General features: G+C 53.6%; 6 protein-coding genes across 6 annotated transcripts; 4 read left to right on the top strand and 2 right to left on the bottom strand.

Moving 5' to 3' along the window:
• Nucleotides 1-7,547: 7,547 nt before the first annotated feature.
• Nucleotides 7,548-8,714, top strand: CCMA1212_006522 (uncharacterized protein; the record flags this gene model as incomplete). Its single annotated transcript, XM_073703738.1, has 2 exons — nt 7,548-7,786; nt 8,438-8,714. 2 exons carry the CDS (start codon nt 7,548-7,550, stop codon nt 8,712-8,714), a joined length of 516 nt encoding a protein of 171 aa, XP_073558028.1.
• Nucleotides 8,715-9,896: 1,182 nt separating this feature from the next.
• CCMA1212_006520 (Archaemetzincin-2) lies at nt 9,897-12,331 on the bottom strand (the record flags this gene model as incomplete). The annotated part of the gene is made up of 2 exons (XM_073703737.1): nt 9,897-11,351; nt 12,179-12,331. 2 exons carry the CDS (start codon nt 12,329-12,331, stop codon nt 9,897-9,899), a joined length of 1,608 nt encoding a protein of 535 aa, XP_073558027.1.
• Nucleotides 12,332-14,939: 2,608 nt separating this feature from the next.
• Nucleotides 14,940-15,536, top strand: CCMA1212_006519 (uncharacterized protein; the record flags this gene model as incomplete). Its single annotated transcript, XM_073703736.1, has 3 exons — nt 14,940-15,006; nt 15,060-15,181; nt 15,252-15,536. The coding sequence occupies 3 exons, from the start codon at nt 14,940-14,942 to the stop codon at nt 15,534-15,536; spliced, it is 474 nt and encodes a 157-aa protein (XP_073557799.1).
• Nucleotides 15,537-15,987: 451 nt separating this feature from the next.
• Nucleotides 15,988-16,882, bottom strand: CCMA1212_006518 (uncharacterized protein; the record flags this gene model as incomplete). Its single annotated transcript, XM_073703735.1, has 2 exons — nt 15,988-16,390; nt 16,440-16,882. The coding sequence occupies 2 exons, from the start codon at nt 16,880-16,882 to the stop codon at nt 15,988-15,990; spliced, it is 846 nt and encodes a 281-aa protein (XP_073557798.1).
• A 394-nt stretch (nt 16,883-17,276) lies between these two features.
• CCMA1212_006517 (Bifunctional polynucleotide phosphatase/kinase) lies at nt 17,277-18,818 on the top strand (the record flags this gene model as incomplete). Its single annotated transcript, XM_073703734.1, has 3 exons — nt 17,277-17,370; nt 17,428-18,423; nt 18,508-18,818. 3 exons carry the CDS (start codon nt 17,277-17,279, stop codon nt 18,816-18,818), a joined length of 1,401 nt encoding a protein of 466 aa, XP_073557795.1.
• A 1,406-nt stretch (nt 18,819-20,224) lies between these two features.
• Nucleotides 20,225-22,044, top strand: CCMA1212_006516 (uncharacterized protein; the record flags this gene model as incomplete). Its single annotated transcript, XM_073703733.1, has 3 exons — nt 20,225-20,502; nt 20,584-20,757; nt 20,829-22,044. 3 exons carry the CDS (start codon nt 20,225-20,227, stop codon nt 22,042-22,044), a joined length of 1,668 nt encoding a protein of 555 aa, XP_073557794.1.
• Between the last annotated feature and the right edge of the window lie 420 nt (nt 22,045-22,464).

The raw sequence follows: 22,464 nt of genomic DNA, 5'->3' as shown, positions 1-22,464 counted from the left end.
CGCCAGACAGTCTACGGAACCTGTGACCACGCCGAGGAGGGGGCGACGTTGAACCACTGCGCGCGGGAGGCTCCCAGTCCGTGATCCGCCGCACGTGAGGGCCAGGATGGTCAGAGGGCCATCTGACGTGGTGCGAATGCAACCAACCTTGGAAGGCCGCGGTTGACGGGCGATCCCTGCCGCTCCCTACCGGCGAGGCCATCGCGGCCTGTCTCTGGCCCAATTGAACAGCGCAACCATATTCGGACGCTCGGTTGCTCTGATTTGCTCAGATTCGGCCTCTTTGTGTCATCTTCCTAATATGTCCTACCGGTATTACACTTACCATCCATCTTACAAGATGATCGATCATTCGTACCAAGTGCATCATACTGTCACTCGCTGCTTGCGCGGGGATGCAAGTACAAGTACAGCAAGACATGCATCGCTCACATCCATCAATGTCACACATGGCGCCAAACCTCGCCAGCAACAGCGCAAATGCTTGCCCGTACTTGTCCGAGTACAGGATCCCTCTGTCCTGGTGACACCGCGGCTCCCTTCCCCCCGGCCCCTCAAAAGCGCCCCTCCAGCATCGCCCACCGCCTTGTCTGCCAGCAAAGCGAAAGGCGCAGAAAAGAGAGAGAAAAAACCATCAAAGAAATATGGGACACGGAGGTCGCCAGCAAAGGCAGTCATCCAGCGCAAGCAGAATCCTGAGCCCTGGGGAAGCTCGGGGACAAGCAGCGGAAGGCTCCTCCGTCTCGCCTACTGATAGTAGCCCCCATTCCCTATGGACGCTTTTCGGCATTAGAGCCAAACCCGGTGGCATGGGCACAGGTTCATGGCAAGGGCCGCTGCTGGGTATGGCCTGGAGCCGGCATCGCTCGCTCTTCAGGTGACGAGCAGCCATGGTCCCCCCATACGACCCTGTGCGGGCTGACTTGCGCCCATCGTTGGCGATAGTCCAGGTAGCAGCATGGCTCTAGTGCGAGGAATACCTCGGCCTCGACGTGTAAGTCTCCAACAGCCAGCGTCAACGTGTTCCCTCCAGCCAAAGCCGAAGCAAGAGAAAAGCAGCGGTGACATGCCAACAGACGGGGCCCCGTACCCAAGCCTGCTGCCCGTCGCCCGTTCAAGCTTCTCGATCCAGCCCTAGCACCGAAACACAGGAAAGCAATTGGATCAAGCTTCGACTTTGCGCTGCGAAGTGTTCGCAGCCCTATGCCGCTTCCAGGCCTAGCGCCACGCTCTGGATGCGAAGCGCCTCTTACGCGGACGCACGTCTGGCACACCGGCTCTGTCTTGGTGATGCACAAGAGCACCCGCTACTAGCAATCCCGACTTTTCGCTGTGGACTGGCGGAACTTGTACACGTCTACTGTACATTCACCCAGCAAAGACTAGGTGGAAGGCTTGAGAGAAAGCAAAGGAGCTTAGAAAGATGGAAAGGAAGGCTCTAAAGAAGCGGGATGGCAAGGATTGTTTGCATTGGCTCCGCCGCCCCGATGCCAACGCAATTTGGGGCCGACTTGACTCTTCACTCCAGCAGTGCCTCTATCTCGTGATGTGATCCCAGTCCTAGTTATGAGCCTCCAGCTCCCCCAGCGAGTCCTCACAGGCAAGGCAAAAGAAAAATGCATGGGCTCACTCTCATGAATGAAACAGGGGGGAGAAGCGATGGAAGGACGAGGGGCTGGTCTGATCACGGCTCAACCCGAGCAGGGGTCAAGTCGAGGGGGGAAAAAATTTCTTCTTTCCTTCCTTTTTCCTTCTCAACCTCTTCCTTCTACTTCTCAAGGTGTGATTTCCCCCCCCAGCTCGGTTGTTGGTTCGTTCTAGTAGGGGGGCTGGGGGTTCATGTTTGTCAGGCAACTTCTTGAGCCTCCTTTATGCTTGAGCCCTTGTCTTTTTGGCGGGTGCGCCGAGTTGGTAGTCAATGTCGGTAGGTATTTACTTTATTTTCACCTCCCCTATGCAGAGTCTGTTTCAGCTCTGCCTGGGGTCTCTGTAGACGACATCCGTGGCGAGCGTTGCATTTCCCTAGAGTGAGGAAAAAGGGAGGAAAGAGAGTCATGGGCATGGTCAGACGACGAGGGCATGAGGTGTCGAGGCCGGTGCTTCTTGTACTGTACATGCTCTGTAGGTAGTCTTGCATCGGTTCATCACGGTCGTACGGTAGATTAACCGACGCTTCATGCTTTGAATAGGAGGAATTGCCTGCTGTGTGTAATAAAGGCGGTGTCATGATGACTGACAGGACGGGACAGGACGGGATTGAAGAGGACCCTTTTTTTGGATGCATGAAATGCGAATGGTATGCTTGCACATGCGTATTTCCAGCAAGGCATCTTTGTTTTCTATTTTACCGGAGTAAAGTAGATGCTCCCATTTCCATGTCATTATTGATATCCCACTTGGACTTGGATCGGATTCTCCCTTCCGTACTCCGCACTTTACAGCGTACAATGTAGGCATTCAGTGCTAAGGACAGACCCGGACCTTGACCTTGTTCCGATGTTCCCTGCCGATTGTGGTTAGTAAGCAGCGTCCTTCGCGCATGGGGAACAAGAGGCCATCTCCGGAAGATGGGGGTTCCATGTCTCCTTGGGGGTGGTCCTTTGTCGGCGATGGCTTGGTTTATTAGGATTTGGTTCTTGATAGACTGGATCATAATACTGGGGAGCTCAAGGGCTAGACTTGACGTTGTTGCCGTTTCGTGGTTGAATCGGCACAAGGAGTAATAGAGTTGGATGGCACAACTGTCTCACTGAGGAACGCGATATACCAGCAGCCATTGAAACGGGCTGAAGCCGCTTGGTACATGCACTCAGTCATCACAACCATCTGGACCACTTTGTAGATGCTGTCACGAAGCACTTGCCAATCACCAGTCAACCTCTTGATGACATGCTTTTTTGGCTTCCCTTGTGGTGACAATGTCTGATGCGGATTATAGGGTACCTCTACTGCACAAAGGGTATCACGACCGCCGGTTTGTACGAGTTCAGATAACAACCCTCCTACGCAAGTAACAAAGCAACCCTCCATGTTGGTACTTGATCCCTCGCCCAAATTTGGACACCAGTGCGAACTAACCCCTCTAGAGGAAATGCTCAAGCAGGTAACACTTCACATGAAAAAGAAGATGAACAAAATGGATCAAAAAGCAAAAGCAGTTCATATCTCGTCGCACAGCCTCCCCTCGAGAGGAGGGGAGTCATGTACCACGGAGAAGAAGCCCGAAAAAAAAAAACCCCCCATCTCTCATACAACACAGTATCAACCCGATTCACCCTTGAACAATTCGTATCATCGCAGTAAGTCAACTTGAATAAGGTCATACGCCCTCTCTGTCATTCGACCCACTGAGGCGGCAGACTTGTGTCTTTCTTTTTTGTCTTTGTTTCCTAGCGCCTGGATTTATTTCCATGACAGTTTGAGATGGCTACTAACGTCTTTAGTTCTTGAGCCACGTTTTTGGCATGTGGACGTGGCGTGAAGGCGTTTTTGCTAGAAGCGGAATTCGCATCTATTTATGTCATTCGTTTCTTTGTGAAAGGTGGTTAGTTTGGTTCTTTTGAGGTGGTGTGTAGTTTCTTCTTGAGTTGGTTCGTTCTTAGTGTGTTTTGCGATGGAACGGCTACGACGACAATGAGACGGCTGTCAATAGTCTGTTGGTCATGTCTGTTGTATATCCGTTTAACCGCTCTGTCGAATTCACTCGGGTGTTGTGTCGAAGCACTTTTGCATACGCCACGTTGACACGGAGAGATAAGCTCGGAGTAACGGTTTCCGGGCAGTATCGCGGAGATGGCCTTGGATGGACGGGGACATTGGGACTTTGGCGTTGAACCTGGAATCCACTTTATGAGGAGAAAAGGCATCAGTGTCGTGCTGCAACTTGCATCGTTTGATAGCCCACCGGCATGTTGAAGACGGGTGGGAGCAAGTTGCGCCGATGGCTGATTGGCCATCGATACCCACCTCATGTCCTCTCGTCGTCCTCTTACACCACAGCGGAGTGCTCCCGTATACTTCGTACTCGTCCTCCCAGTTCCGCCGCCACGCCGACGTCTTGCAGGCATCGTCTCCAAAGATGCAGCTACTTCATGGCTCCAACTCGGAGCACCATACCGCACCAACACTGACAGCTACATTCCCACATGTCATGGCTAAGCTACATACCCCATCCCATCACCAACAAACCCCTCTGCTCAACCGGAACGAAGCACGCAAAAAAGGACACTGCATCTCTAGCCGAAAAGAAAAACACATGCCGGCTCTTGTCCTACCCTCCCCCCATCCTCGGCAAAGGGGACACACAGCCCCCTCGCTCACCCTTTGTGCCCCAAAGCACCAACCATCGGGGACACAGAGGAGCACGAGGGACACAGAAGAGCACGAGTTGCTGTGCGTCCTCTCCGGTCCGAGCCGCATGCTGTGATCTCTGACTTGGCGACGTACAAGCCAATACCAAGCCAATACAAACACGTAGGAAAACCCCCCTCCCTCGCCCTCTTGTGAGAGTCTGCCGGGAAGATTATGTGCTTCGTTGTATCGAGTACAAATCCCTCCTACATGACTAGTAACTTCGTCTCTTCTCTCCACAGAGTGTGGGCAGGTCATACTCCTCTCCTCTGTACGCCCGCCCGTCGTGCCAAAAAGAAACAGCAGACGGGAGTTCTGCCAAGCTGTTGCATCTCGTGCTATCGTAGCCCTTGTTGTGCCCGCGCCCCCAGGCCCAAGTTTCCGTCGTACCGAATTTGGGTGCCGTGTAAGTGGAGGGTTTTCAGCCCGCAGGGCTGCCATGTGGTTGGTCAGTTCATGCGATGGTATGCCCCCCCCCTTGCAGGCGCCGCGATCAGATGGGAAGCCCTGTGCCTGGCAGTAGTCGAACTTTGTTTTTGCGTTGAGGGTGCTGGGGGGGGGGGATGTCGCTGGTGTACATGTAGGTTCAAGCAACGGAAGCAGTTGTTATTCGCCCGCTACGAGGGCAAGCAGCTTGGCTTGCAAGAGAAGAGTTCATACGTTGAAGCAGTAGTTCCACGTAGTCCAATTTTGACGCTGGGGATGAGTGAGCAAAGACAAAATGCACATGGACAATGGACGGTGACATTGCTTGCAACTTACTGGATCCCCAAGCCAAGTTCTCCTACACGTACACACGGGCTGCTTCATGAGCCCCCCAGACAAGAGGCACGATGTGCAGCACCCGTACCACGCCGTCATCGGAGCCATCGGGGCGTACCGCCAAAGAATTCATGCCCGCGGGACATGCACATGGCGATAGTCGTGCTACTACCCAGGGATTACACAAGGCAGCTGCAGGTGGTCTCTCGCAATGTGATATCGAGACACCTTCGTGCAGCGGGCGCGGGCCCCTTCAGTGCGATAGTACCCGGGATGAAATGTCGCCCATCGAAAGATTTTGACATATATTGACATATTGAGAGGGCCCCTCGTACGAGTATAGCGGGAGTAACTAACAAGAGCAAAAAAAAAAAAAAAGATTGACGAGAGGGAAGAATGAAAACTCTGCAACGATGAGGCCGTTGATTGGCGATGCGAGATTCCCACGAACGGAGCAACTTCCGCATGGATAAATTCCCTTTTCAACCAAGGTTTCTGCTCAAACTCCACTCATCCAACAGCATGCAAGTACTTTTATCTTTGCTCCTCGGCCCAAAAGGTCGCACGACGGCGACCTTGTAGTTGTGGCTTGCTCGGGCAGCTCTCGGGGAGCCGTGGATGCACCATACAACACCCTTTGAGCAAGGATCTTTGATGCTTGGAGGTGCCTAACGGATGCTTTATTTCTGAAGGATGAGCTTTGGGCTTTGGGTCTTGGGACAAGTTCATGCAAGGCGCAGTAAGCCGTCACTTTCACCTGGCCAATGGGCATCGCGCCGAGTGAAGCTGGTTCCTGGCGGCATCTGTTCAGCTCGCTCCGAGCTTACCGTGCTGATGCCCTCATCACTAATTGCTTCGGCATCTATCCGGTTTTCGTGCAGATGCCTCAGTGCAATGCATGTAATACAGGTTCAAGAACGACTTCTACTACGGCCATCGCAACTTTTCAGCTGAGGGGGGAAGTAATTAGCTAAAGAGCTCCAAACCACGAGCTGACGACGCTCATGCAAGCCCAGAGAATCCCAGACTGTAGCTTGCTCGCCCTACGGAGGCGCGGCATTTTCGCTTTTCCTGCGTACCTTGCATTAGATCGGCCTCCGGGGAGGGCTGGGCAGCGCTGCCATTTGTCGAGCCGGCTGAGGATTGCATGACCTTCCCGAGCCCAACAAAAGCTTGCTTGAGTAGGGTGTCGATGCTTGGCTACATTAGCATCGAAGTTGACGGGAGAGACTACTGAGATGGGGCTAGCTGAGGTTGAGGGAGGGGTAGATGGTTTGATTTGAGGATCAAGAGGCTTGGGATGGATGGGCTGGAAGAAGCCGAAGAAGTCGAAACGGATTGGATGGTGAGGAGGATGAAGCAAAAGGAAATGGTTGATGAAGAGGAGAGAGGGAGAGGATCACCGGGCAGGGCAAAAAGACAAAAAGAGAACCGACACCTGCAGGATTCGAACCTGCGCGTGCGAACACAATGCCTATGATACCTGTTGATAGCAGGGCATCGCCTTAACCACTCGGCCAAAGTGTCTACGGTTGAGGAATGGGGCTGTATGCGGCTACATATAGCGTGCACAAGGTACTGCTACTTCGTCCATCCTTGAAGGGGATGATTGAGCTTGAAGGATGAGATGGACATGGGTTAGTAGCCTGGAGAATGAAGACTCGGGTCGCCTACCCTGTAATAGCCAGTGTCGATATCCATCGGAGTCCAGAAAAAGAGCAAACGACTGAGCAAGGCATCTCTCGGCTTGTAGCGTGGAGCCTTCATCACAAGCCATTCCTTCGACCGAGGGAAGACTCAACTGTCTGCCTTGGTAAACGACCCTCTTTGTTTGTCTTTACATGCACTTTTTACATCAACGACGCTGATGAGTGCAGAGTTTTCTCTTGATCCGACATCTTTCCTTCAAACGACACAGCATCGGCCGCTAGAGCTGCCACAAACTGCTCCACTGTGGCTCTTGATGAAAAACTTGACAACAATAAAGACAGACGCCGTTGATGGAATTATGGTTATTCCGTCGTAGCAGCGATCCGTTATGTCTTCAAAGTTCCGTTTTTTTACAAGCACTAGAAGCGTTTTTTCAACGGCGTCAACATATTCCCACGTTCTAACGGAGCTCCATCACCGGAGCCCGGAGCGAATCTGCACAGTCCGACAGTATCAGAACTATCAAGTCCACCATCGAGTGGGTTTAAAACGGAGCCCAGTTGTTCACGCCGTCACGATGAGTGAATGAATCAATCGATGGCTCTCAAGCGATCTAGTTCGACCGGAAAACTGGACTCCAAGCCCACCGTAATCGCATCATCCCGAACGGACCTCTTGTCCATCTCTCCACCTCACCGGTATTAGTGGCATGCCTATTAATATCCCGCCGAGAGGGCCGTGTTTTTCTCACTTGCCCTCGCCCGCTGGTTGGCTGCTTGTCCAAGATGCGGGCTGGACGAATTCATATGTACGGAGTACTCGAGTCGAAAAGACACCAGGCTCGATGCAGTCGAGTGATCCCACCCAGCGAGAACGAGCTGCTGCTGCTGCTTGGGGGCGGATCAAAGAACCCCATCACAGCATCTGCGTTGGCACTCAAATACTGCACAGGCCAACCCGACGACTGCCGAGTGGCCGCCGCCGTCTCTCAATGGCCGAACGGCCTCTTCGTCGATGCACGCGTGTAAGCGAGGAGAAATGGGAACCAAAGCCCTCCTTCTCACCGCTGGACATGGGCATAAGCTGCTGCGTGTGTATCACTATATGGAATGTACTACTTCTCGCAATATTATTCGTCGTACACCCACACATACGACGGTAGAGGGCCGCCTTTTCTGGCCCTCTCTCGCCTCTTTTCTCTTCTCTCGCTGCCGCGACGTGTGGCGAGCTGTAATTCGCCATCTCTGGCCCCACGACTCTCCGGCCTCTGCGCTCGTTGTCCACCCATTCAGATCCCACCCGTTCTTTGTACATACTGTACTTCTGATGCACATTCATCACAACTATTCTCATGCTAATGAAAAATCTCTGCAGCAAGCGTCCCATTGCATCGGCGCATTGCATGTGTGCGTCTTCCATAGGGCGAACCATCAAGGCTGTGGATTGTCGGAAGCCCTCCCGCTTTGTCCTTTGTCGTCGGTCGGCTATTGCTGGTTCTACATGTAGTCCAGTTAGCCCTGCCTGCAACCGCCAGGCCGAGGCCAAGTTTCTGCTGCATTTTGTTGCTTTTACGCGGGGTCTCATCAGCGAGAGTCGCCCGTGCCTCATGCTGCCTGCCTACATATATCACTGCGGTAGTGTGCTACAAATTGTGCCAATGCCTTTGGTCCACAAGCCATTTCCGAGCACGGATGGACATCCAATACGCATGCGTGATTACCAGCCGAATGGACGAAGGTGTCCCACTGATCAGACAAGCTGAGAGCCGCTGGGAAGCCGGAATGAGAGTCCACCCCGAGGTCGCTGCAATGGGGCTCCCCAAGGCCGTCACGACGCCTGGCCCAGAGAAGGACCAACTGATACCTGTGCCCGTATCAGCTCGAACTCGCTCGCGTCCTACCCATTCGTCTGGCTTGGTCCAATCGGAGCTTCATATGCCTGTGCTACAGTGACCAAGTAGGATCGGCGGAGGCTGCCATGCATTACAACAGATAGCGACTACTAACTCACTAACCTACAAACATGATGCTGGAATACAACTTGCATACGTCTTTTCAATGCCTTGTTTGGGCATACATTGACACACACGACCTGAGAATTGATGGGATCCCGTAAGTACAATAATACAAACCGAGCTGTGCTAGCTCGGGCTTGAAGAGATTTTCCCTCCGCGATTTATTACTAGTTCATAAGGTAGTACCAGCTGGATCAATTGCAGTTCGGAGGGGATGACGACACTATTACTCTCTCGCGGGATTGGAGAGAAAAAGAGGGCTCGGACAATTGTCAACTCTTGGTCCCATGCTGTCCCCCACATGGACACGAGATAAGTTGATGTTACGGCGGGGGAGGTTTGCGATGCTACCATGCAGAAAGAGGCTAGAAGGGTCGCTGAGATGATTGTGTATTGTGGCCAAGCATGATTGTTACTACAGTGTGTGTTGAAGAGCAGGAAGAGAAGAGAGGAAAATGGATCAAAGAAAGAACCAGGGAGGAGAGAAAGATGGCGGATGGAGCCCTATTTTGGGAGTATAGGAGTTGTCGAAAAGGGCAAAAAAGAATGTGCTTGACCGAGACAGGGGTCGAACCTGCAACCTCCTGATGTACTTGATCGTAGTCAGACGCTCTGCCATTGAGCCACACGGCCATTTGATTATGCATAGGACTTCTGCAAAGTGGTACATACAGCCTGTGCATGCAGTCAACTCGAGGCCGTTCACAACTCTCCCCGTTGACAATGGGCAACTATAACTCATTCTTGAAGTGCATATGTTGTTTTGCTCGGCTGGCTAGCCTGTCTCGCTGTGGCTAGCAGTTCCCAACGTCTCTGGTTACCATGTGATCCTCTCAATTGATCATGGAGCATGGTTCTAAGGGAGTGTGTAGATAGACCTGCCTGTTTGCTGCATCTCTGTCAGTAAGCGGTTCAAAGAAATTGTTATAACGCCGTTGTGTCAACGTCAACAGTCATGTAGCTTGTATGAATAGTAACTGAGTGCTCTTGGCCATCTCTAGCCTGCTCGTAAAACGTCCACACATCAACCCAAGCTCTCTCTCTCTCTTACGTGCTCACAAGCCTTCATCTGCTCACTTCGCTCTCACTCTTCAGTACAACAATTCAATCCATCACTCCATCAGCACGCTCTGCAATCCTCAAGGACAGCATCCAACCAAGCCCTATACCCAACAAACATCCTCGCACTCCACCTCTCACAGACCCCCCTCAGCTTGACATACCTCTCCCTCACAAAGCCCTCCCTTACCGCCCTATCCCCCTCCCACCCATCAACAACGCCCTCACCTATCGCCCGGCAAATCTTCTCCAGACAAACCGGGCACACGTACGGCGGCTGCCGCTGCGCCTCGTCCACGCTGCCGCACCCCTGCATCGCGCACGCAAAGTACGTGCAGTGGTCCAGTCCCAGACAGTGACACAGCTCGTGTGCCATGGTCACAGCCGTCCTCCCAAGCCATTGGGCTGTTGCGGCGGCGGCATCAGGCCGTTCCGGGCGCGGTATTACGCTGGAAGATGCTTCTGCTGCTGCTGCTGCTGCTGCTGCTTGTACTGCTTCGATGGCTTTGTCTAGGGGGCCGCTCGTACCGGTTCTGCTGCGGCGGGAGGACGGCTGCAGTTTGGCCTTCTTCTTCGTTGGAGGCTGACAAGATGCTTCGAGACAGAGCTGATCGATGTATTCCGCGCAGTGAGATGCCGGCCACGCATGACTATCATCCGGAGGCGCGCACAGCGGCTGGTCGCGGAACAGCGAGACGGCAGCGATGCGGCTCCCCCCGTATGCCCGGCCGGCGGTAAAGACGTCCCCGTCTCCTTCGTACATGTCCAGGTCAAGCAGCATCATGATCGAGTGCGCGTCTGCCGGGATGTTTTCCGCTAGGGCATCCAGCACGTCGTCCAGGTTGATCTGCATGGGAGACACGCCGTCTGGCGACGCACGGCACCGGATTCCGAAGAGCCGGTGGCCGGGGGTCGTGAGCCCGATCCGGCGATGCGTGCTGGGGGACTTCAAGATGGTGCCGTCGTACTTGTTCCATTTCTGCCATTGGAACGGCGGTTTGAAGTGTTTGACGGCCATGCCGTGGAAGAAGGCGGACAGGTATTCGATTAGGTCTTGTATCTTTGGGGGTTCGGCAGCTTGCATATCGTGTTTCGCTGTTGAAGGTTGATTGCTGCAGGCGGACCATGTGTGCATCTTGGATACCTCGGGAGCAATGGATGGACTTGGGACGATGTAGATTGTCTTTCGCTCTGGAGTGACTGGATTTCGCTCCTCTTCGTCTCTCCATTCTTTCAAGTCCTGGGGCGGATACTCTGGATCCTCGGCGAGGTCATCATCTGGAAGAACCAGCGGCCCAGGAAAGATCATTCCGTCTCCAAAGGCTTCTCTTGCGGTCAACAACTCCGCTGTCTTCCCGACGCGTCCATCTTTTGTTGCCGCCAAAAGGCGTTGCCTCTCTGTTGCGCTTTTGAAGCCGACTTTGGATGCATGTGGGGAGCCGTCTAGATAGACGTGTGAGTGTTGACAAGCTTGCTTCATACTGCCCAACAAGACACAACGAGTCTGCTTGAAGCTCTGTCGATTTCTTAGAGGAGATCATGAATGATGAAGAACGCAAGGAGAAGCAGAATATGTGTCTGCGAACACCCCCGCTGCTGCCTGCCACCGACTCGGAGCTAACTTTATGGTGTAATGAATCCTCTCCTCAACAAAACATATCAGCTTTAGTATCCAGGTTCATCAACGGCCTCTATCACTCTTGACATGCTTCTTGGTTCTTTCTGCTCGGCGGATTGACCTCGTGTGAATAGCAATCCGTTCACCAGATGCCGTCTTCCTGTGCATTTTCCTGTGCATAGGGCAGCCCTCCCTTCACGCGGCGGAGTGACGGTGTGCATTGCGACAAGGGTCATACGCGCTTCCAACTCCTCTGCAGCAGCTTGGTCTCCAAGCGCAAGAGACAGCCTCCGCACTCTTGTGAGAAGCAGAGAGGGCCAGATGTCAGGCTTGTGTAATTCTTCACAAACAAACTCAGCGTCTTATTCCTGCTGTTGGCGATACTTTCTCATGGCGTTGTAGACGTCGTAGCGGGTGATGCCTTCGACATGAGCTCCCTCTTCAAGCTGCAATTGCTGAAGGATCTGCATAGGCTTGACTCCAGCATTATACAACGAAATGATACTCTCATTCCTCTTTTTAATAGCCATATTTCGATATCGACAATGCGCTGCCGAGGGAAAAGCCGGGTGATTATGTTTCTAGAATCGTCGCTCCGCGTCCTTCGAATCACCCAGCGGCCGACGGTATTACGCCGACTGACGACAAGCTTGCACGCGCAGCCCGTCATCTGGGAGCTTGTTTGCCGGCGGCGGCTCTCAGGGAGATCGGGGTTCTGCTGTGACTTGAAGTTTCGCCCCTTGCTGCAGCGGAATTCGACGCTGTTTGGCCGGGGGCGGTGCTTGGGTGAAGCTGTAGCCGGCCTGCTGAGCTGCGGCGCCGATAGCGGCCCTGGCGTCTTCAGGGGTAGCGAATTGCCGGCCGAATAACCACTCCATGATTTGGAAGTTTGTGTGTGTATGATGCTGGGTTGCGATAGCTTCACTTTGCGGCCGGTTGCTGCGAGGTGAACATATGGGAGAACTTGTTCCTATTTCTTAAGCGAAACAATACATGTACAAAACGCGACATTACCTTGCACACACAGCCGCAGGACCCGCCTTTTCTTTTTTGGATGCCTGATACGCCACGAGGACACGATGGAGGCTTGATTAGGGCTTCCCATACTCCCAAGCTTGACTCTTAGAGAATCACTGGCCATGGCTTGTATGCTTTGATGCTTCTCGTTCGGCGTCCTTTCTCAGTGTCTTGGGCGGACTTACCTGGATATGTCTCCGTAAAGACACCGTTTGACGTGTCTAAACCGACACGTCAAATCAACCCACCCTTGCAACCGTCCGAGCAGCCAGAAGGACCAAACTGCCGGCATCTTGCCAATGCCACGGATTACATAGCAGTTTCTCTATGCCAGGCTGAAGCATAGGTTGCGAATGGCAAGATCGGCCATGATATGCACTCCTTGGCCTTAGGAAGAGCCTCTTTCGGCGCCTCCCGAGACGAATCTTGATGAGCATCAATCTTAATGATAGGGTAGACACGGATACGTTGTTTACTACTCTAGGAAACCCGAGGATGTATCTCACCAGAACCGAATGTAAAAATAAATCTCCATGACATACTGTAGATTCATTGTGAGAAGTGATCAGTCAGTCTGGCTAGATCTCTTGAGTTTACACTTTGCTTACATGTAAGCACGTTTTATCAGATCGGCTCATTCCTGCACTCTATATTCTCAGATCCCACCTACAAAAGACATGACATCTCATGTTCTGTTCTCTGCGCTCTTACTAATGGCTCCTGATGCGGATTCTTTCCGCGAAAAAACGAGCATCTCCCCAGTTGTTTTGTGCAAGCCGTTTCTGGTTTCATGATTCGAGTAACCCGGCTATGAGCATGGCTTGAATGTAGACCCAATATGAGCACCACTTTCGGCATCACCGGAAGCGAGCCTCAACCCAACAATGTCTCGAAACGCCAACGGATACTTCAAATAAAGTACTATTTCTATCATCAAGGTAGCGAGATTCACTATGGCCTGAACTCAGCGAGATGAATTCACAAGGGCAACTTTCACTGTAGATCGCAATGCATCGTCAAATTGCCCCAAAAGCCACACTTCAGATTCCAGCAACAAAATACTAGCACATAGATCAACATATACTAACGACGATATTCAGGAACCGGTTATTCATCCGGCAAAGTGTCAGCCCCCTTTGTCTTCCTCTGTCCCTCTGACGTCGTCGACATTACTTTGTATCTTCAGCAGCTGCTGGATATTGGGATCTGTCTGGCTTCATGCACAAGTGTCGATCGGCGGGGACATGGGCGCTTGTGCAGGCTGCTCGTGCTTTTCCGTCTGTATGGTCCATCCTGCCACGTTTTGTGTGCCTTCAAGGATGAAAAGCATATCTATGTCTCAAAACTGAACATTGTAAACAGTAGAGTTGCCGGCATTTCGGTCGCTCCGTTATGCGCAATGGCAGCCAAGATCGTGCAAGCCCGGCACCCCTCGATTGAAGCAGCAGAGCATGACTCGAGAACAGTAAGTGGCAGCCAGCTAGACAAGGAGACAGAGCTGAAAATAGGCCCTGTCATTTGCTCATCAACCCAGTCCGTTACACCTTTTTCCAGAACAGACATCACATTTGCCGGTTTCATTCTTTTTAGTGCAACACTATGAAATGTGCCGATCGCGGGGGCAGATGCATCCCGGTCTGGGGTATCCTGTGTTGTGTTGATGGGCTCCGTCACAACCTCACCATTCCGTCCCAAGCCCTCATGTTCCATACAAGTAGAAACATGTCTTTGTTTGACCTCTGGTTTAAAGAACTTCGTCTTCCAGATTCTGATGGAATTATTGCATTCAACCTCCTCTGCAAGCTTCAACCGTCCCCCTTTCGCATGCCGTGTTGCGCCTTGTTCTTCAACACCCCCCCGGACAAGGCAACCCAGAATCGGGAAATTAGCACAGAGCAGCTCCCTACCAGCTCCCCACATCCGAACCGGGAAGAGAACTTGCGATCTTCATTCTGCGCCCCTTTCTCCGGCGTCTCCTATGTCATCACCACGTTCTGCGCCAATGAGCGACTCATGTGCCTGACCAGATCGGCACGGTATGAGACCAAACCATGGGTGCTAGTATGCCATGAGTGCTTCCGTGCCGTGACTGCTGTACTATCGTGATGCTTGCCCTGTAGGCGCCTAATAGGAGTCTACATCGCGATGCTGCCCCTGGTGCTAAGCGAGCTAATCAAGGAGCATCTCCATGGAAGCAGGATATTGCTCACATCCTGACATGTCCAGATGCAACGATAGGACTGCCGATCGCTCAACGGCATCTTGTGGGTAGAGGCTGGGGAGTAAAGGGAGGACGAGGCATCAGAGGATAGTTGTATATAAGGACGACCAGTTCGCCCACAAACCTCTCTCTTCCCTTCATCATCAGCAAGCCTTCGCTTTCAGTCACTCCTTTGCACAGCAACTCGCACAGTCACTCTTTTAGTACCTACTACTACTTTTAAAAAACCAACTTCCAACACCGCCAACATGCGTTTCTCTCTCGCCACCGTTGTTGTCGCCGCCCTTGTCGGCACTGGCCTCGCTGCCCCTCTCGGTTCGTGAACCGTCCATCCTCATCAACAGCCACCATTACTGACTCTTCAGCAGCCCGCCGCTCTCTCGTCAGCGATGTTGGTGGCCTTCTCGGCGGCATCACCCAGGGTGTTGTCGTCGACGTTGTCGCCCTCGAGACCCAGCTGACTAGCCTCCTCGGCCCCATCGTCGCCAAGGTAAGCCAAAAAAAAAAAAATCCTTCTCTCTTGTTCCGCGATACAGCGATGCTCACATGCCTGCTTCTAGATCGAGGCTGTCCTCCCCGTTACCCTGGCTGCCAAGCTCGTCAGCCTCGCCCAGGGTGTTGAGGGCAAGGTCACTGCCACCGCCAACGTCGACAACGTTGTCCAGATTGTTGGTGAGGCTCTTGCCATGGTTGCTCAGGGCGTCGACCTGAACGCTGTCAACGCCTACCTGAACGCTGCCACCGGCGGCCAGCTTGCCTCCCTCCAGGTGGCTCTTGGCATCACCAACCTGCCTCAGGTCCTTGGCCTCGTCCAGACCACCGTCCAGCACACCGTCCAGCAGTAAGGGATGAACTAGGCAGTAGAGGGGGGGAAGAAGGGGACGCTGCTTGGAGGTTGAAGTTGTGGTTCTTGTAATCTAGCCTTACTTGCAATACACGGGCATTTGTGGTGTCTGTCCGTTGAAGATACCCATTTTTTCTAATTCATACTTTCGTCCAACTGCCGCGTGTGACCCTGTCGAGATGCAAATGAGCATCATGAGTATCAGCTGGCCTGTGCTGCTAATCGTGTTTGGCGAATCTCACAGAGCAAATCTGAGGCTTTTGGTTGAGAAGCGAATGCCGGGCTTGCTGTTTGGTATCCATGGCGATCGGTGTGTTGACATACCGTGATGAACCGACATCACAACGCGCATCGTCCCTCGGAAGTATACGAGATTCGAATGTGTCCGCAGTAACGGATACCGCGAATCCGGCTGTATGGAGTTGTGACGCGATACCCCGTACATGCGATGATCATGATTTCCCGAGAAGCACTTTCTGCGGGAGAGCCTGAACACCCTGCGGCTGCATGGCCACCCGAGTGTCGTGCACTCTGCGGTCAAAGACCTTGAAATCAAAGACGCCCTCGAGATCGGCCCGAAACTTCAAGAGCTGGTCTTGAGCCTTCTTGATCTCATCTGGCTTGTTGTCTTGAACAACATGCGCTTTGACCTGCAGAATCCAGCGATTCTGGGCATCAACACGGGTGAGAGAGTCCCACGCCGGCAGAGTGGACATCGGCGCTGTGGGAGCTGCCTGTTTGGATGACAGAGGAACGTAATTTTCAAGAGGTCCGACAAAGTAGTGCCTAGTCAGACAAAACTCGACGTCATCGCGAAAGAAGCGGTACATTTCCTCTACCGTTTCCGTCTTGAGTCTGCCCCTTGTCAACATGACGAATCACACGAGGGAGGCATGAGACTGACTGATGGTTGTTCTCTTGCAACACGGAAAGCAGCTTCCTTTGATCCCAAAGCTCGACCTTTTTGCGCTGAGCGAGGATCGGCTGATTGCGGGGAGGATCGGGAAAGTCTGTCCATCTCAGAATCCCCGGAACCGTGTCGAGATCAACCGGCTCGGCAGAAGGACCCAAGTCCCGATCTTTGAGAATCTCATAGCGAGCCTGGAGCACGAAGGATTGACGTGAGAGGTTCTGATGCAGCTCCTTCCAGAGCATGGCGACGTCTTTACGGATGGGTTTCTCAAGGGAGCGCTGGTTCGTGATCCCAGACGGTCGAGGGGGGCCCTGGAAGTAGAGAACTCTGCTGGTGGACTCCCATGGCTGCATCGAGCAGAAGCCGCTCAGAACAGCGAGGGCTGTGTTGATATCGCTGTCTTCGACGAGCGCCGTGAGGAACAGCTCGTACATGGTGAGGGGAGACTGCGCCAGTCAAGGACCGATGCCTGTATCGTTTGTAGTGCTGCAGCCAGCCGAGATTTGCGTGTTTAATGGAGGCCCGAGAGCGTCATCTGTGGTGAGCTGGACGTTGCTTGGAGAAGGATTGACGTTGTTGCTCGGTATGGAGGATGCGGACAAGGCGAGGGAAGCTCCAGCTTAAAGTGCTGCTGGTGAGGTGCACGTGATCACGCGCTCCGGTCGCATTTGTGTGCGCGTCTCGGCCCCTAGTCGGGCTTCACTCCTCCGGCTTTGCGCAATCATCATCTCCAGCCTCTGCATTCAAATGCTCCGACTGCGCACGTCTCCTCTGTTTCAGCATACAAAACCATACATTGGCGTCTCTTGTGCATCTTGCAGTCGAACAATGGCCACCAAAAGTCCTCCCAGGAAGCGCAAGGACGCCGGTGCTCCGATTTCCCCTCCTCCCCTCAAAAAGGCCGTCAAGAGCACAACTACGAGTATGACCCGTAATGTTCTGTATGCTTGGCTGCCTATGCTTGACTGACACCTCTCAGAGTCCGCCGTCGCAAGCTTTTTCACGCCAGCCTCCCAGAAACCAAAGGATCGAACCGTGTGGTCAGAACGAGGCCCTACCGACGACGTTCCGGCCACCCTCCTGGTCGGCAGATACCAGCCCGAGAATGACGATCCGGCGGCTCGCCAAGAGCGACGAAAGATTGCCGCATTCGACCTCGACTCGACTCTCATCACTACATCGTCGGGAAAGAAGCACGCCTCCAGCGGAGCAGACTGGAAGTGGTGGGACAGCAAAGTGCCCGGTCGGCTACGCGAGCTCTACGAAAAGGAAGGCTACCATGTCGCGATTCTCTCCAACCAGGCCGGATTGAAACTGCATTTCGACGCAAAGTACAAAGGCCCAAAGGCCGCCGTCCAGAAACGCGTTACAGACTTTAAACAGAAATGCAATTCTGTGCTAACCGCTCTCGATCTTCCGATAGCCCTCTATGCAGCCACAGAAAAAGACATCTATCGAAAGCCTAGGACAGGCATGTGGAAGGAGCTCTGCGAGGATCTCGAGATTCCCGAGGAGGAGGTTGACCTTAAAGGGAGCTTCTTCGTCGGCGATGCGGGCGGCCGAGTCGCGTTGCTTGGGAAAGGAGACAGCGGTGCCGCAGCAGCAGCCGTACCAAAGGACTTCAGCTGCTCCGACAGAAACTTCGCCCATAATGTCGGCATCGACTATAAAACACCTGAAGAATTCTTCCTGGGAGAGAAGCCTAGGGACTTTATCCGCGAATTTGACCTGGTCGACTTTGCATTCCCAGAAGACGAAGGATCGCTTGGTACTGCCAAAGACCTCTTTGAGAAGAAAAACGACCAGGACGTCGTCTTGTTCTGCGGTCCTCCCGGCGCTGGGAAGAGCACCTTTTACTTCAAGGTCCTCAAGCCTCTTGGGTATGAACGGGTGAATCAAGACACACTAAAGACCCGCGACAAATGCATCCAAGCTGCTAAAGATCTGCTGAAAGCCGGCAAGTCTGTAGCTATTGGTACGTGCTCACTCCATACCTCTCTGCTTGATCCTTGCTCTACATGCTGGGATGAAGCCGACAGATCCTAACATGCGCGCACAGACAACACAAACGCAGATCCCGATACGCGGGCTTTGTGGATTGAAGTTGCGAGAAAAGCGAGCGTCCCCATTCGGTGTGTCTGGTTCTCAACGCCGGCCATGGTATGTGAGCACAACGATGCCGTCCGGGCGCACAACGCTGCACTGAATCCCGAGGCCAGGGAGAGCCTGCCCAAGCTGGCATTTACCGGCTTTGCATCAAGATTCAAAGAGCCGAAAGAGAAGGAAGGCTTCCAGGACGTGACGGAGGTTAAATTCCAATTCCGAGGCACAAAGGAAGAATACGCTCTTTGGGGCCGGTACTGGATCTGATGCGTCGCTAAAGAGCACACGAGAAGATTGCTTCACGCAGCTAGTTGACTTGCGGGCCGATCGGTGTCTGGTCGGACGAAACATGCTGATCTCGCTTACCATCCATGAGTCTGCTAGGGATCCTGTTCTCAAGCGCCAATCACTTGCATATTAGAAGACAACAAGCCAATCACTCGCATATCAGGAAACAGCAAGCCAATCATCTGACCCTGAAAGCATCGTCTGCCTCGATATGCCAGGGGCGCAGAACACTGAGTTCGGAGCATGGCGGTCGCGGCACTCTTATTGTATAGAACTCTTGGAGCGACCATCCGTCGAGCAGGGATTTGAGGTCGCCATAATGACGCAAATACCCGGCAACCTTTTACGCGAGACTTCACCTCATGTAGCGGTCTCATTCGACAGAGCAAGGCCAATTCCTTCCTACCCTCCTTGGCCTGATCGAAGTGATGCCAAGTGCGTTTTTATTCTTGATGGCTGAAGGCTGCTATGTATCCTGAAAGGTGACGCGTCAGTTGGACGTGACGGAAGATAGTGAAGCTCCAGCTTGCCGGCTCCACCCCTGGACGCAGGCATGGATGAAGCTTGCAATTCCTTACAGCCTGATATCCGGTCATCAGCTAGAAGAAAATTCGGAACGGAGGTGAAGATGGGAACTTGGGAGCCTGCGGCCTGGTTTACACCGAAGGCATGACGGAGGTTGTCCGATCCCCCGCATCTCCAAATCCTTGCCCGGCGTCGGCCTGGCTTCCCCTCACCAAACCCCAGATTAACTAGAGCCATTAAACTTCTTGGCGGGCCGGCATGGCGGTGGCTAGTCGGCCGATCTACGACATTGATACGGCAAGGTCTCGTATGGGGCGGCTTGTTCGAAGCCCTCTCTTGTCACGGACAACCAACTCGTGGAGTCGTTGCGGAGCACCCGTGTCCTACAACTAGTCATGGCAGGATTTTACCTCGATCAGAGGCCGACGCGCGGGGTATGGGGACTTTTTGCCATATCCGTTAGTTGTCGGAGATGTCCATAACATCGGCCAGCGCCTGGCCACGATTTGGGTGCTGTGTGGTGTCGAGATGGGGGCGGGATCTTCTGCTGTATGGCGACACGTCCATCCGGGGTAACCCGACATTGGGCAGATGTGGACACTTGTAGCTGGAGAAACGAACAGGGTCTGTTGATCACGAGAAGAATCGAAGTGTGTATGCGCTGGCGGATGCGTACGGGGTATAAAGCGCGGCATCTCCCCCATGTGAGACCTCTGAGTTGTCCATCACCGATAGATCAGCACTCGACTCGCCGCCCGGTGCACGTCTTAACCGTTGTCTCCAAGCCCTTGCAGCCGTCAGCCTTTTCCTGCCCTCGGCCTTGTAACACTTGCTGGTTACCTACGTCAAAGGCTGTCACAATGGGTGTCGGGGCAAAGAAGCCGGTCAACATCTTCAAGTTGAAAGACTTGGGCGAGCCCGAGGGAGCGCTGAACTGGCGCCTGTGGTTCGCCGTCTTCTCCTTCGGCTTGCTGGGCGCTGCGCGAGGCATCGACGAGGGCTTGATCTCTGGCGCCTTCAACTCGGACGACTTCAAGGCATCCATACATTATGCTTCGTACGACGAGGTGGACCAGGCCAACATCAAGGCCAACGTCTCTGCCATGGTCCAGATCGGCTCTGTCGCGGGTGCTCTGTTGTAAGTCACCGCCTCTTCCCTGCAGCTCCATCTTCCCCACAATCGTTGCGACGATCGGTTGACCATCTTCTTTTGCTATAGTGCCTTTCTGATCTGCGATCGCATTGGCCGTCTCAACGCTACGCGAGTCCTCTGTGTCACCTGGGCTATCGGTATCATGGTCTTCATGATTGGAGGCGCCCGCGGGAACTTGGGGGCCATCTATGCGGGCAGATTCATCGCCGGCCTTGGGGTCGGACAAACGCCTGTCGTGGGGTCAGTATGGGCCAATCTCGATTTTCAGCTCCACGCTGTTTCCTTCGACTAACAATATGCGTCGTTTACAGTCCCATCTACGTCGCCGAAATCGCGCCCGCTTCAATCCGTGGTCTCTGCACCTGCTTCTTCACTGGTGCCGTCTACCTCGGGATCCTGCTGGCTTACTTCGCCAACTATGGATGCCAGATTCACATCAGCGATGACAGCTCGAACCAGTGGCTCATCCCCACGAGTCTGCACATCATGATGAGCGGCATCATCTTCATCTTGTCCTTCTTCCAGAGCGAATCGCCGCGCTTCCTCGTCAAGCAGGGCAACATTGAGCAGGCTGTTCACAACATGGCACGACTGCGCCAACAGTCTCCTGATAGCGAGTACATTCTTCGCGAAATCGGCATGATTCAGGCTGGCCTTGATCACGAGCTGGAAGCCAGTCGGGGCGTTGGCTGGCTTGGCAAGGTCAAGGAACTGCTCCTCAACAAGAGCAACTTGTACCGTGTCTATCTGTCGTCCATGGTGCAGCTGCTATCTCAGTGGTCTGGTGCCGGATCCATCACCCTGTACGCACCCGATCTCTTCCGAATCATGGGCATCACGGGAACCGACGAGTCTCTCCTCGTCACGGCCGTCTTTGGCATTGTCAAGTTCGTGGCGGCCATGATCTGCGCCCTGTTCCTCGTCGATGTCATTGGCCGCAAGCGCGCCCTCCTGACCGGCATTCTGCTGCAAGCCATCTCCATGATCTACGTTGCCGGATTCCTCACTGCTGTGCCTCGACTCGGCGTTGATGAGGATTTCGTTCTGCCCGAGTCCCTGAAGGGCGCCAGCCGAGGCGCCGTTGCCATGATTTACGTCTCTGGCTGTGGCTGGGCTCTTGGCTGGAACTCCATGCAGTACCTGCTTACCGCCGAGCTGTACCCTCTACGCGTCCGTGCCTTGGCCACGTCGTGGGCCATGACCCTTCACTTTGCGAACCAGTACGGCAACTCACGTGCCGTGCCCGTCATGCTCCTCGACGTCGCCCAGGGCGGGATCTCGCCCAAGGGAACGTTCTGGTGCTTTGCCGCGGTGACCGTCTTGGGCGGCTTCTGGGTGTGGTTCTTTGTGCCTGAAACCGGCGGCCGATCCCTGGAGAGCATGGACCGCCTGTTTGATCTCCCGTGGTACAAGATTGGTCTGCACGGAAACAAGCATGCCGAGCAGAAGGACATGGCTGTTGATGAGAAGCAGAGAGTTGCCGAGGAGGAGTACGGGCAGGTTCGACATGTTGAGGAGAAGGCGTGATGAGGCCTGACGCAAGATTCTGCTCATCTCTGGTTTTAGACGAGCAGCTCGGTTATCGTATTCATGAATTATGACGCTATGATGAAGACGTTGAGAGTCTTGTACCCTTTGAGTTCTACGATCGCGGTGACTTTGTCTCGTCTCTCAAAGCTACATGCGCGCATTTGACTTGTCCGAATGACAAGGGCAGTTAACAAGTCCGACCATCTCCTACGCCCTATTTCAGTTCCGTGTCTCGTTTTTAGTCTCATTTTTACCCAATACCGGCAATTCGGCGGCACTTACTAGATCAAGGCATTGACTTTGAGCTCCGGAAGTTGGCCGACGAGCCAAATAGTTGCCAAGTCCATTATAGTAACTTTGTACGAGTGAAGCATCGAGGGTTGGATTGGTGGTTTGGAGAGAGTGAGTGGAAGGCTT

Source organism: Trichoderma ghanense (assembly GCF_004382785.1).
Source record: "Trichoderma ghanense strain CCMA-1212 chromosome Unknown scaffold_7, whole genome shotgun sequence".
NCBI classification, from domain to species: Eukaryota; Fungi; Ascomycota; class Sordariomycetes; order Hypocreales; family Hypocreaceae; genus Trichoderma; species Trichoderma ghanense.
Note: the sequence above shows the minus strand (reverse complement) of the source record. Positions and strands in the feature narration are given on the sequence as shown.